The sequence below is a fragment of the Glandiceps talaboti genome, chromosome 14 (assembly GCF_964340395.1).
Source record: "Glandiceps talaboti chromosome 14, keGlaTala1.1, whole genome shotgun sequence".
Classification (NCBI taxonomy): domain Eukaryota; kingdom Metazoa; phylum Hemichordata; class Enteropneusta; family Spengelidae; genus Glandiceps; species Glandiceps talaboti.
Genome location: NC_135562.1, coordinates 3,314,009 through 3,330,133, shown reverse-complemented (window position 1 = coordinate 3,330,133; position 16,125 = coordinate 3,314,009). Strand labels below are relative to the sequence as shown.

General features: G+C 35.8%; 1 protein-coding gene across 1 annotated transcript in view; it reads left to right on the top strand.

Annotated features, from left to right (window-relative positions):
- The window catches only part of LOC144445817 (short transient receptor potential channel 4-like), a 33,768-nt gene that overhangs the window by 9,313 nt on the left and 8,330 nt on the right, over positions 1–16,125 (top strand). Inside the window, exons 4-7 of the mRNA XM_078135456.1 lie at positions 7,591–7,960; positions 8,281–8,423; positions 9,756–10,297; positions 13,787–13,985. Coding sequence (XP_077991582.1) covers positions 7,591–7,960; positions 8,281–8,423; positions 9,756–10,297; positions 13,787–13,985 — 1,254 coding nt within the window. The remainder of the gene's footprint in view (positions 1–7,590; positions 7,961–8,280; positions 8,424–9,755; positions 10,298–13,786; positions 13,986–16,125) is intronic.

The following is a 16,125-nucleotide window of genomic DNA, read 5'->3' as shown; positions in this document are numbered from 1 at the left end:
TTGGCCATATTGGATTCTAAAATGACTTAATTGTACATGAGTCAATTATAATTTACCTGTCGATGTGTGCATTCGATGTTGAATTTAATTCGTTTTCTGGTTTTGATAGTTTACTTTATATAACATAAGAATGAATTTTCTTGACATCTTAGTGTATGCAAACTGAATTATATCACTAAATACATTTAAACTTCATATTTGAGTTCTGACGATTTAGCAAGTGGTGGTTAAATGTGTTCAACTGAAAAGGAATACGACAGGTACATTGAGAGAATTCCAACACAGCGTATATCTACTAGCAAGACACAATATAAACAACTACGTGCTAACTTGAACACATAAAACCACAGGGAGCAGCGAGCATGTAACTGATTGATCGATCGATCGATCGATCGGTTGATGTATTGATTGATTGATTTATTATTTGGTTGAATGATTGATTGATCAATTTTTGTGGTGCAATATAACTTACTTTATGTGTGATATTGATCAATTGACTCATTGAGTTTTAAAACTATTTCTTTTTCTTTCCCTGGTTACTTTGCTCTCAGCTGTTGATCTCAGACCACTAAAAGTATGAGGCTGTATGTAATTCTCTCCTTGCTTTATTGACTAAATAAAGACGCCTTGTCCATTCTTCTAATCTTATCTTAATTAAAACACCCCTTATCTTAAAACTGGCAGGAGATCACTTACATTAACAGTTTGCTTTATCTCTCATCTGCTGGGAGATTATCACACTGGACAAACACTCAATCATGCATAAACTAGTAAGGAAGAGAAAAGGGATGTAACTCCACTGCACTGTGGCTTGAGGATCACCGTAAGTCGGCCGGACACTTAATATATTCATGTATGCTCTTATAAATAGGAAATAAATAAGCTGCCGCAGGAGTGACGCTTTAATTTATTCAAATTGTAAAGAAACCACACAGGTACACAGGTCCTCCTTCAGGTGGGGCAGCATCCTAAATATGGCTTCAACAGAAGCACATGATGGCCGGCAGTACGTGTCATACATTATAAAACTGACACATAAAAAAAATATTTCGCTGGGGAGGGGGAAGATTTCGTTTTGTGTCCAAATCACGATAAGGATTATGAAATACCAGCTGTTTTTCTCAAGTCGTCTTGAAGACGACAGTCAGAAACTAGGCCAACTTATATACATGGGGAGAGATGCATGTTGTCCTAAAGTAACCATAATGTCCAGGGACAATAAAGAGAATTCCAACAAATGAATGAATAAGAAAGATTTGAATGCTACATAAACACGATTTTATCATTCATCAACACCTAAACAGGAGTTTCTAAAATCCAGAAACGTTTTCCCATTTGAAGTGGGTCGTCACAATGTCGCCATTGAGATCCACCCGACACTATTGCAAGTTTAACCCGCACTGATTAGCTACCAAAACAACAAATTTGTTGAGTGCGTCTTCTATTGGCAACAGATGAAAATTTACTAGAACGGACAGACATGGACGCACCCATATGATACATGTACCACTTTTGATGAGAGGGGTGAAATTAATTTATCAATAATGTTTGCATCGTAATCGACGAATTTTACACACATATCGAGTCCAGTTACAATTGCATTAGGTTGTGCATACAGAAGCGAAGAAATTAGAGTATTTTCAATAAATCGTGTTATAGGAAAGTTTCTGAAATTTCATCTTGTAATTATATTTAATTCCAAGGAGTACAGTTTCAAGTGATATCAATCACCTTGCCAGAGACAGTGACTGCAACAGAGATGTTCGTTCTTACGTTGACAATTTCATATCAGTGCAAGTGCTGGTACGAAATAGCGATGTTGAGATGTCAAGGACCTACGGTTGTTACGCAACGGAATGTCACTGTATGTGCAAAGTTTAAATGCTTTTGACTTCAATTTAGAGTTCACAATGAAAATTTACCAATGGATATATTTTAGATCTGTGACTCGGAACACAGAAGGCATTCGTAACTGGTGTAGTGCCATGTCAACTGTATCGACACAGACTTTTATTAAAAATACGGCATTAACCATAGTAATGCAACATTTGGCATTTACGAAGCATCCATACAGTCTCTCGACTATGATAGTTTTCTGTCGCTGATAGTCACAAATATTCAAGTTTCGCCAATTTACCAAGACAAAACATTAGAGTCCGTTGTATAAAGGACACTGCCGTTTTCATAAACTTGCGTCACTGTGATGACCCGTTTGTTATGGCTATATTCCAGTCAGTCGAAGTTATAGAAGGTAGAAGTAGCGAAGTTTCTAAACGAAAAACACATGAAGTGGATGAAACACACTTCCCAGCGCCAAAAGTAGCAAAAATATAATATTTTATAATTTATAATTTATATACTTATGAATGTGTTGTACTTGACGAACTTACACATCAACCAATTTCTTCCGACATCGATTGCGATTATAAATCTTGAAAACATTACTTCAATACTAAATTACTTGTACCTGTAATTTCTTGATTTTATAACATCCAACATAGCTTTGAAGAACACCTGATACCAAATTTTAGACATTATCGTGTACACAAAATAGTCAAGGCTGCGCTGCACTACGTATGGCATAACATGTGAGTTTTTGTTGACGAACAGACGATGAGCAAACCATGGTGACCTCAAGCTATTTCAAGTTGACTATGTAGAACCACAGACAAGGAGGAAATTTGTCTGTGGTAGAGAGTACGTCCTCAAAATCCACCAACGCTCAGGCATGATCAAGCTAAATCACATTGGGATATAACGTGTCGATAAACCTATACGAATGAAAGTCTGGAAACTACCAGTACAATATTATTACTCATTGATGTCAACTCTGAAGTCTCATTCAAACAGCCGCGCGATCAATGAAACACGTATTATTTTACCCCTCTCATATTACGCGTGTTATTTTACCCCTTTGGTGAGTGTAAGTGGGCGAGTGGCTAAACATATTTGTACATTTTTCACATGCTGAAACACGTTAAAGCAGCTGTCAATTTGTTCATCACCGTCGCGTTTCTGTGATCGCGCATTGGAGTCCATGGTGACTTGCGCGATCACAGAAACACGTATTATTTTACCCCTTTCATATACAAATTGGATAAACACGCCACTATTATCGATATTTTATTGTATTCTGATATATATCTCGGGACACAAGTGCCTATGCAGCGCACCGCGTGTTATTTTACCCCTTTGGTGAGTGTAAGTGGGCGAGTAGCTAAACATGCCAATATTATCGATATTTTATTGTATTCTGATAGAAACATATTCTGATACATATCCCAGGAAACAAGTGATCATGGTGTTTACCTGTGCTATCTACGTGTATAAATTACGGAAACGTGCGAATCAAAACTCCAGAAACAACATGAAGGCTATAAAAGCATGAGTACCGGTATATCTAAATTGTCCCGTTGAAAGTATGTTTTCCAGAGAAAGCAACTTGTTTTACAATTTGAATTGCAAGCTTAGCTTGTGTTTTCGATGTCACAAAAGTAGCTACATATTTGTGTATTGTGTAAGATAAGACAGCTGAGGTCGTTCATTTTTTCCCTTTTGTGAAGTCTGGTCCATGGAAGGAGAGTTAAACGAACGAATTTCGTTTCTTGTGCATCAATTTTAAAATGACTCGGCCGTTTTACCAACTTGCAGAGAAGTTAAAGCCGATAACATACCATCAATATGGTAAATAATATCCTCTGTTTGAGCACCCAAGAACGTCGGGAATTTTATGCAAATATGTTTACGAAATGCAAAGCGAACGCCTCTGTGTGGGTCAAAGGTTTGTACTTCCGTCTTCCGGTCTTACGGTGATGGTCTTACCATCGAGTCACACAAACGATAGTCGGCAATATAATGCGAACTACATGTTTGATCGACCCTTACATTGTCAGTATTACTTATCTTACCTATGGAAGACTTATCATAGCACTTATTTGGTAATTCATTGTAAAACTACTCCAGAATCACGTTTATTCAATTCACGGTGGTTTGGAGTTACATCCCTTTTCTCTTCCTTACTAGTTTATGCATGATTGAGTGTTTGTCCAGTGTGATAATCTCCCAGCAGATGAGAGATAAAGCAAACTGTTAATGTAAGTGATCTCCTGCCAGTTTTAAGATAAGGGGTGTTTTAATTAAGATAAGATTAGAAGAATGGACAAGGCGTCTTTATTTAGTCAATAAAGCAAGGAGAGAATTACATACAGCCTCAGACTTTTAGTGGTCTGAGATCAACAGCTGAGAGCAAAGTAACCAGGGAAAGAAAAAGAAATAGTTTTAAAACTCAATGAGTCAATTGATCAATATCACACATAAAGTAAGTTATATTGCACCACAAAAATTGATCAATCAATCATTCAACCAAATAATAAATCAATCAATCAATACATCAACCGATCGATCGATCGATCGATCAATCAGTTACATGCTCGCTGCTCCCTGTGATAAAACGTGCTGCAGTTGATAAAATACATGGGAAACTATTGATGATGGACCAGATTCAAAAAGTTCAATGACCCTATAACATTCTGAACGTATTATAACAATCTTCTACGATTCAATCTTTTTAAAATAGAGGACCCACAACTGCTTAGGAATCTTCAACCAAAATACTCAAAATGCTTAAACCTTAGCCTGCCTGCCTGAAGACTTATATAACGTATGGTAATCCCGCAGTGAAAAGATATTTCTGGATATCGACCAATCCAACATCTGTCATAATATTGTTAAATGTCAAGACTATTTAATCGGTATTCAGGTTAAATGAAAAGCAAAATTAAGCAAAACATCAGAGGAAATAGAAATATCCACATGATCTACTATAACAAACACAAGCCCTGCCGTGAGCCTTGTCTCTAGATATCACCAGATTGATCAAAATATTTTTAAACATAGAAAGTGATTATTTGCTACCCTGCCTTTATTAAGGAGTTAGAAGTATTCACATTGCCTCTGGGAACCTTCGTATGGTGTAACCTGACGTCGTGTAAACAGTCGATCTGTACTATAAGTTTCTTCAGCAATCTGTGCATTTAACTCAAAACAAATTAATATGATTTGTAAAAGTAATCTAGATGTGATCTTGTTAACATTTTAGATAAAATAATTGAGTAGTGTATAAAGCAATAGTTGTATATTTTGATGTGTTAGCCAAGTAGTTCTGTATTAATCGATATTAGAAAAACCTGGTGGCTTACCGCCTACAAAACATGTCCTATCGCAACTCCCTCAAAATTTCAATCATCTAAGATAAAACCCAGTAATAACATATGTTATATTCAATATTTATTTTAAACTGCCCTCTAGTTATTATTAATGTAACTCAGTATCTCTACAACAATATCTGAGGGGTTAGATTCAACTGGCATTAAGCTATTTCTTTTGACTACCAATACTCACCAATATTTATATCTCAATTTGTAACTATTTCTGAGCTACCAGCTACAAGAACATATAGGACCAATTACTAAATTATGATTTGAATCCAGCTGTACCGTTGAACAAAAACATCGTCTTTACAAAGAAGAATGAGATTCCGGAACTATTACGCGACATGCAGAGTGAGACTGACAAACAGGGAGACATGCAAACGTTATAACGGACGGACGGACGGACGGACGGACGGACAGACAGACAGACGGACAGACACGGAGCTAGTATTTGACTGATATTTGTAAGAATAGACTAGCCTCTAAACTGGATTTGTACATTTAATACATTTTATTAAAACTGAGCACGTGTAATTGAACGACCACTTACCACTATCGTGTTGTGTTCCAATATAGTAGTCTATATCATATATCATAGATACATGTTAACCTACCATGGCGTTGCTATTGATATCATAGTTAATATAACCCACATTGCATATCAACGATTATATCAAGTTTGCTAAGCATTCCTGTTTACATTCTCGCTTTCATGTGAACGGATAGTTGGTATTCTCAACATGTATTTCCACTTTATATATCAATTACTGCATTGACTTTATCAGTAGTCTTATCTTAGTACCTACATCATAGGTTAGTGATTTACATGTAGTATGTCCTATGCCAAGAAATACATTTGAACCTGCATTTAATTTGTAGTGTTTGGGCTCAGCGATTAAACTTTTAGCATATTGCGATAAACAGTACAGAATGTGCATCAGTGGGCACAGACAGACAGACAGACAGACAGACAGACAGACAGACAGACAGACAGACAGACAGACAGACAGACACACACACACATACATACATACATACATACATACATACATACATACATACATACATACATTTTATGTTATTTTAGTCCTATGTACTCTCAAGGTAGCTTAAATACATATTTGGCAGACGTCATAACATCTTTATAGCATTAATGGACTGAGAGATAGTTCACCCAAAACAAAACTAACACACGCCACCCATTAACATTTATTTTGATTCAACTCCTACGATCGTTCTAGAGGGAACTTTCTATAATGAGTGTATTGTGAATCTAAGAGTTAACCGGGAAGTCGATCATCGATACATTTAGTATACAAAATGCTTGACTTCTAATTGCCATGTCTTCATGGACAACCGGTTACCTAGCTACTAAAATATAACGGAAAGAATTAACGCAAACACATCAGAAACACGGAATGGAATCGTCATCATATTTGTCTAGCATTTAAAGTCACCCCTCTGAGTTAAGACGACTCTTTCATTAATACTGGACAATGAAAGTGGATCAGTATTACTTCATGTTGTATGAATAGCGATAGCCCTGACCTGATTCCATATCCAGTATCGTTGCGTGCCAAATTACAATTTGCCGGATTACATTAATCTAAGTCAAACGATGTTATTATATTACAAATACACATTTCCACATCTGTTTCAACATTTATTAATTCTTGACTACTTTAGAACTAACACTATAATAGCAAATGAATCAAAAGACATATTTATTTATTTATTAATGTTCAATTCTATCAAAATGGAACACAAAATAGCACACATTACTGTAAGACACTTAGTCCAATCTTACTTGCATTCCATAACAAATTCGTATAGAATAACTATAACAACCATCCTATCAATATAGCCCTGTACGATAACATTCCAAACATTAGTTCCAAATCATTCATCTGATGAGTATTCTATAAGGGGCTGATATTGGTGCTAAAAACTTGAGTGTTGTTTCTATAGGTACCAAACTGGCAATGAATTATAAAACGGAGTGTTATCTTGTAAACGGTCAAAGGGTTTTAAAAATGAGGATATGGGGTTTTAAAACGAGTTAGGGTATAGAGTATGCATATAGGGTTCATTGATCACCTGTCTTCTTACTGAGATATTAAATAATAAAGTTATGTATCTCCAGATATCCTACACAGAACAGCATACACGGTACGAACGAACCGTATTTGTTTACATTTCACGGAAGAACTAACTAAATTATTTTAAGTTATTTCATGGCAAATCACACCAGCTTCAACTTTGCACATACCAGTTTTATACAAGAGCTATTTTTTTCTATGTCATAGCTCTTCTTCTAAGGGTTTAAAAACCAGTTTGTCTGTTATCACCCTAATGTCCTCATTCCTCTTTCATTTTACAGTTTATCGCCCATCCTCATTGTCAGCAAATCCTGATTCGTCGATGGTATCATGGTTTGGGTCAGTGGAGGAAATTCAGTTTCTTCAAATCCATGATGATAACTCTTATGTTTGCCATCACATATCCCATCTATTCCATATGTTACATCATAGCACCCGACTCCAAACCAACCAGATTACTTAAGTCACCTTACGTTAAATTTTCTATGCAAACGGCGTCTGCCATGGCATTCCTTATACTGTTAACTTTGCAAACTTTGAGTGTGAATGATAAACCATCGACGCCAGAACAGCTCCGAAAGATGGCAGACTATGGGGCAAAGCAGGGACCATTTACTGTAACTGAGTGGCTGATCATCACTTGGATTATAGGTAAATGTGTATGTATGTATGTATGTATGTATGTATGTATGTATGTATGTATGTATGTATGTATGTATGTATGTATGTATGTATGTATGTATGTATGGATGTATGTATGTATGTATGTATACACAATGTACAGATTTTCTTTAAATTATGACTTTAGATTTATGATGAAGTCATTCTGAGTATTATCATCTGAAAGTAATACGGCAGCTCGTTAATAAATAAAGTATCATAAATAAGTCTATCACAGTTTCACTGAAATTTCAGACTTATTACAAACTCAGTATGCTATCATTTATTGTTCTCAAAACTTTATCCGACAGGACTGACTTGGGATGAATGGATCTGTGCATTCACCAAAGGATTATCAGCATTTAGAGATGACTTGAAATCTAAACTCTTTGATTATTCTACCTTTTCATTATACTGGATTTGGGTAGTGGCACGTATTACAGTCTACATCCAGGTAAGCTAGCCGTCATCATATACCATCTCTTCAAATACACTTGTCAAGGAAATCTCTGACAAGGACAAATAAAGACAACACTGTATCATAAATCATTGGTGAAATATGTTTTATGTCAGTACTACTGCTAAAATCAATCTACCTCAAGGTTTACATTCTTGTGTCCTTTCTCCACGTGTAAACAGACTGACTTGGCTTATTTATATAAAGCTACGTATAGACATGATAAAGAGACGTATTCAATCCTTTGTTAATTTCAGGATAGTTTACTGCTATCTGTGGAATAATTAACCTCGTTTTTATAAACAAAAACGCAAATAATTTGTCGATGAATGTGCTAGAGACCCTGACAGTAAGCCAATTTGTTCACACGAGTAGTATGTTGTTTAGAAATATTTCCACAGCTGTGGGCATACAGTCCTCTGGGAGTGCATACTTAACGCAGTTTAGAAGTTTTTATTTGAGACAGGATAGTTGAGATAGATAGATAGATAGATAGATAGATAGATAGATAGATAGATAGATAGATAGATAGATAGATAGATAGATAGATAGATAGATAGATAGATAGATAGATAGATAGATAGATAGATGGATAGATAGATAGATAGATAGATAGATAGATAGATAGATAGATAGATATATAGATATATGGATAGATAGATAGGTAGGTGGGTAGGTAGATAGATAGATAGATAGACAGATAGATTGATAAATATATATCGATAGATGGATGGATGGATGGATGGATAGATAGATAGATAGATAGATAGATAGATAGATATAGATAGATATAGATAGATAGATAGATGGATGGATGGATGGATAGATAGATAGATAGATAGATAGATAGATAGATAGATAGATAGATAGATAGATAGATAGATAGATAGATAGATAGATAGATAGATAGACAGACAGACAGACAGACAGACAGACAGACAGACAGACAGACAGACAGACAGACAGACAGACAGACAGACAGACAGACAGACAGACAGACAGACAGACAGACAGACAGACAGACAGACAGACAGACAGACATATAGATAGGATACATATACGGTCCGTATCACTCTGTATTTATTTTTGTAAATATTTTAACATATAGCTATTGGTTTTAAGTGAAGAATTTCAGTTTTTTCAGAAGTAAGACTGTAGCGCCAATGTAAATCGAATTATAATAAATAATATCCAATCATATCTATGATCTATGTAACTGTTATTTTTCTAGAGTAATAGCTACTCTTCTTTTTTTTTTACAAGTAGTAGACATTTTGGTTGTGAAGATGCTGGTTAATATCATTGTCATTGATGTCTTCCGTTTTCCAGGTTGTTTTCGATACACAGCTGGGTGTTTACAATGATGTAACAACTGCAGTACTAGACTCATCAACGACAATACAATTGTTGAATTTAACAACTCAAATGAACTATGCATATGTCACTGATGATGAAGATTACGTTGAGATAGACGTTAGCGGTGACGAGTGGCAACAAACACCGCTACTGGAGACGTCGTCGTCGCCGTTGTCGTCGTCTGCATCAGCACCGTCGTCAATACCAAGTAACCCGGATGAATTCTACGTTCTTCCCCTTGCTGCAGTTATAGCCCAGGGTATATTTGCTATAGCTAAAGCATTGAGCTTCCTACGACTTATACGAATCACCGTTGTTAGTCTGCAGGTTGGACCTATGCAGATCTCACTGGGTAGAATGTTAATGGACGTTACTAAGTTTATGTCCATATTTTGTTTGGTGTGGTTTGCTTTCTCTGTTGGCTTGAATCAACTCTACTGGTTCCATGCAAATGAAGCCGAACTACAGTGTTATATGACCGGTGGGAGAGATGACTGTAAACATCCATTTGCAACGTAAGTTACAATCATATTTATACTACATGTATGCACGGGCCAAGTTGAACAACAAATATATATATACTCTCGTTGTTCTACGTCACGACAGCGCGAGTCTACGTCACGATAACGCGTGTCTACGTCACTGGTTCTGCTGTCACAGTGTTAAAAATATTAGTCAAAACGCTAAAAATGCCATTACTTTCCCCGATTTTTGTTTGATATTACTGGCGCTGGTATAATTACGTTATTCTCAAATATTTTTCTTTATTCAGCGCGAAAATACTCGTGACCTAAGGGTTGTCACTACTCGTCTAGCAACTCATAGTAATAAAGGCCCCTTAGTTCACTCCTATTTTCCTTGGCTGAATGAAGAAAAATATTGGGTAATAACACCTAATTATCACTGCATTTTGGACATGTTGTAACTACTACCTCTTGAACGTAGTACGCGCCTAAGAACGAACTCTTTTCAAGGAATATCCAGCACCGTTAATATAAAAAGAAATTTGTCAGGGACAGTCACTGTAGAAATGTATGAAATCGAGGTCAAAGTTACGTGTAAGTCGTCTTAAAATAAAAAAAATTATCGATTTTCTTGAGACCAAGATGGGGAACCCACAATTTATCTTAAAAAAATTAAGAAAGGAACAGGAACAAACATTTATCTTGCAAACTTTGGAGAGATAATTTTAATTTTTGGCAAAAAGTAGCCGAAATAACAGAGTTCAACCTAATGGGCATTTAAACCATTTTGTAAAGTTTGCACGTGTCCTATATATGTCAAGTTGACTTAGTAACAGATCCAGTATAACTGCTTTGTCAAATTAGTCGTGACCTTTGTATTTTGTCAGCTGTCTAAAATTAAATGTGCAGTCGAATCCTATGACTGTTGAATTTCTATAGAACTACATTGTACAACAGAGCGATGAAAATGGTAGATAGACACAGTACAATTCAGCCATGTCATAAGAGATGGCTAAGTATTGTACTACCAAAGCAGAAAGACTATAGAGTTTCAATTACGCGGCAGGACGTGATTTCTTTTACATCTCGCACAAGATTTTTTGTTACAAATTACACAAAAAAATACTGGAACTCAGTAGCGGAAAACATATGAAATATTACATTTATCTCATTTTTTTTGTTTGAATCTTCCTTGTTTCATCTGACAGTGATTTTGATTTGTGTTCACAGTGAGATAAAATGTATCATTTTATAATATATGTTTGTGTGCCATGGGTGTCTGTATTATTTTTTTGTGTCCTTTGTAACAAAAAAGCTTGTGTGAGACTTAGTAAACATCATGCCGCCTAATTGAAACTCTATTTAGTCACTCTGGTTTGGTTGGTAGTAATACATATCAAAGTGACAGGTGCTTCTGGCCCGGTGGTGGCAGTCCCAGAGGAATGCTTGTTTGAAATTTCACGGAAAAGGGTGTGTTTTTCGTCGACCATCTAGGTCCGTGGAATCGTAAAAAAGGGGTACTTTTTCAGATCACCCTCCGAGAATAGGGGTAGGATGTGTTATGTTAAACAATAGTATTCAAACATTAGGGCAAACGGTGTACGTGCAGTGTATGGATTAGGTGTCCTTGAAGGTAAAACCTCCCGGATTTCGGAAAAAGGGTGTTTTTTCTCCCGGCTTCAATAAATAAAGGGTGTTTTCATTGAAATATTCCAGGGAAAAGGGGTACATTTGAAATTTCGCTAACAAGCACGGGTACCCACCCATCCAGGGACTGCCATCACCGGGGCTTCTGGTGTCTTGGTGTTTCTTCAAAATGAAGGCCCGATTCAGATTAGGATTAAGCTTTAGGTGAAAAAACCTTGTCTGGTGAAGATATAGAAAGGTTAGTCCAGAACATGTGTATAACCTTATGACCTCACTAATGAGATAACACTAATACGTGAACTGGGGATTGAAACGCTGACCTTTAAGTGTTAGTTTATCTCAAAAATATTTCTCACATGTCGATAGCATATATCAAAACAACTGACTATCCACCTATCTTTTAAAAAATATATACGGTGACCTCTGATTTTTCTTATTGTAACAGAGAATGGGTCGGTGTTTTCTTGACAAAAACGTTACAGCAAAAGTTTAAGCAATTTATTTTCGAGGCGTGTTTTAATATTATGTAAGATATGCGATCTTCATATTGGAAGAATCAGGAGAATCTAGAGTGATCACAGATGTGTATCTAGTGGACATCATAAAATGACTAACTTGATTTATACAAGTAGAAGATAGACCTTGTAAAAGTCATCACAACATTAACTATAAGACCCTGCAAAAAATGATATATCACTTTTCTAATGGTAGAGGGTGACCAGACAGACAAACTCTAACAGCGCTTCAAAATCTCAAGGAAACCCAAGGTAGTTTTAGATTTATGAGGGACACGATGACAACTTCGGAGTAGATGTGACGCCTCGAAGTGATCACGCATCTTGGAGCCCTTAAGAGTTTATGAGAATATGATATATTGAAGAAATCTTACTGATACATACAGTTATGCATAATTCATTATGCATAATTCATTATGCATAAACGGTTTTACATGATGGGCAAACAGCTGTTACCTTACGACGGGAAGAGATGTCAGTATTATCAGATTGAGTCCGATTAGCTCAATGTTGTGTCATTGATATCTTAGAAGATATTACTCAGCAATTGAAAGCATTTTACGTCTAGACTGCTGGCCGTCTGTCTGCTTGCGCGTCTAACATATCTACGTTGATCACATTCATAGACTAAAATAAAGTTTCATGAAACATTTGGTTTCGAGTTCATCGGCTAATTCATGTCTGCGTGTCTCTATCGCCCTAGCTCTCCCTTTCTCCCCACCCTTACATTCATCAGTCCCCGTCTCCCGTCCCCTCGTCTGTCCATCCATCCATCCATCCATCCATCCATCCAGCCAGCCAGCCAGCCATCCATCCATCCATCCATCCATCCATCCATCCATCATTTTTCATTGCCCAAGGTTAATCTACATTCTGTCACACATACCTACTAAAATCAAAGTTGACGAAACACAATTTACAATCATGCCATCAGGATAAGTAATTTACCATGTCTTCAATTAACAAAATTTATCACAAAGCTGCATACGCATTACAAATGACAGAGTAAACAGTATAAAATTACAAACACACGTGTAACTATTCTGATGGATTATTTTACGCGGTTCCATGTATATAACACTAACTTGGTTTTACCTTGTGAAAAGATACCTTTTTAAATTGGTTTTGTGTAATTCTGTAATTTGTGTTTTGGGTTCTGTGTAAATTTTATGCTGTTGTGGTTTTACCTTGTAGAGATTCCTTTTTAAATTGGATTCAATTGTATATGTTTTTTTTTGTAACTCAGTGTAATTTGGCCTTTTGGCCACAATGGCTGAGATTAATAAACCATTATTATTATTATAATAACTTGCCAGCCATGAAAGCAAATATTAATGATAAAACCAGATTGATATTGTAATAATATTTTCGTCTGCAGAATATCCTCTGCGTTGAATACGTTGTTTTGGGCTCTGTTTGGGGTTACACGTCTGGATACGTTGTTAGTAGAAGGAGATACAGATTGGGTCATTCAACTCGTAGGCTACATCCTCTACGGTGGATATCATCTCGTTGCCATTGTTGTCCTGCTAAATATTCTCATAGCTATGATGAGTAATACCTACACAAGGATTGATGTAAGTAATTCTAAGTATCTAATTAATGTAGACTGGAATTATGATGGCTATAAATGGTCAGCAGTATTATGCTTGGAATGAAACGTTTTGTACATCAAAAGTCAGTGCTCTGCACATAAATAAGCTTATATCATTCAAAGACCGGGGCTTATTAGTTCATGGAAAGTTTCAAACTTTATCATATAGGAGGTGAATGTAATGTATTCCTTTAATATGTGTATGTGTTTATGCGTTTTGCAGATATCGTACCAACATTTTGAGTAGTTGTGAGTAAATATTGAAAAATCTAATATATTAGGGCTGTATCAGAGCTAGACACCAAAGAAAATTTCGCTCCTTCAACAGGTCCTGTGGAGACCCTGTGACACAGGTCTGTGTCAGTGAACACGACACAGGGTTGTAACAGAGCTGTAGCCGCAAACCTGTCAACAGAGGTGTGGCTACATTGCTGTATACATTGGGTACACTGTTGTTACAGTGATGTGTGGACAGGCATGTCACATGGTCCGTCTATTCTACATGTGACAGTACCAGTGTGTATATGTGACTTTATATATGGATGTGTGTACAGGTGTATCATAGGTCTTATTTTATAATATAATATGATCAAATGTTTGTACATTTATTTAAAACATTACTGTAACCCATTTGTCAGAGATTCTCAGAACTTACACATCCCTATACATACCTGTACCAACAGGTTTCTAACATATCTATGAATGTAGTCCTTGAATCAAACCAAATCTTCACACCCTGTGACAGAACTAATTATACACACATCTCTGGATATACATCTGTGTGTACACCCCGGTTTCAGCCATGTGATCATAGCAATGTATAGTGGAAAATTACACACCTCTATACATGCCTGTGTCAGCGGGCCTATTACATGTCTGTGAATTCAGCTCTGAAATCTTACTAAGTTTACCTACAATACTTGTTTCAGTACTAGTACCCCGTGATAAGAACTGTACAAGGCTGTTACAGGCGTGCTCTCTACTCTGTACATGTAACTGGTGATACCTTGATGTATTGAGACAACATGACCTTGAAACCATCTGGATTCTGTAATGCCTGTCTGCAATTATAATTACCACATAGAATTTTAGAAAGCCGTCTTAATGTACTTACTGCAATCACGCTACTTTACAATTTATACACAAAGACTGCCTACTTATCATTTGTACACATTATGGTTGATTTGAAATGATACATTGTTCCTTTAAAAAGTTAGTAAACACTATGTAGTATAACAAGAAATCGCAAATGCTAAACACTTTGTATCAATTCATTCATTTTTATACAAACCATTGAACCAAATAGTCCCTACTCGTCTATCCAACAAATTAAATAACATGTGGACAACAAAGATGTGTCCATTAAACTGCACCCATTTATATCCACTTAAAGGGAATATGTTGTAAAAGATACAACTATACACATTTGATACGTTTGAAAGGGAAATATTAAATAATATCAATACTGTTAAATAAACATAATGTAGCCGGTAGGAAAGACTGTGATTATATCTTTTTTGTTTGTTAACATACACACGACTTGTCTAGACTGATAAACAATAGTAACTTATGTAAACTCTTTCACAATGTTCTCGTAACAAGATAAACATTACAAAGATTATATTTCTTTGAAATATCAAATATCACAGTTAAATCAACACTACTAAACTTTCTGAATAGTTGAGAATGTTAGATCTCTTCCTATATTTATATAGAGTCTATCAACTCTTGACATTTTGACGTGATCCTTATTTTGACTTGCATACACATTTATCTAGGAGTTTTAAATGATAACATTTTCAAAATCTTTACAATGCAGAAAGTCGAATCAACGTCGATTTTTGAATTAATGTAGTGAGATTCTGCTCACACGGGAGGTAAAATTATTATTTCACTCGATGAAACTTGGCGATCATTTTAAGCAAAAAAGTGAACAGCCCGATAATTTGTTTTGAACATTACTCACAAACTCTACTAAATATATTGTGACAGATGGTCTTTGTTAAATGTACGTTTATTAGCTATACATATAATAATTACATTAATTCTCATTTCAACCAACAACACTGGATGCATTGTTTCATATTAACTAAGGGAAGACATTCAATATTTGCATTAATTCT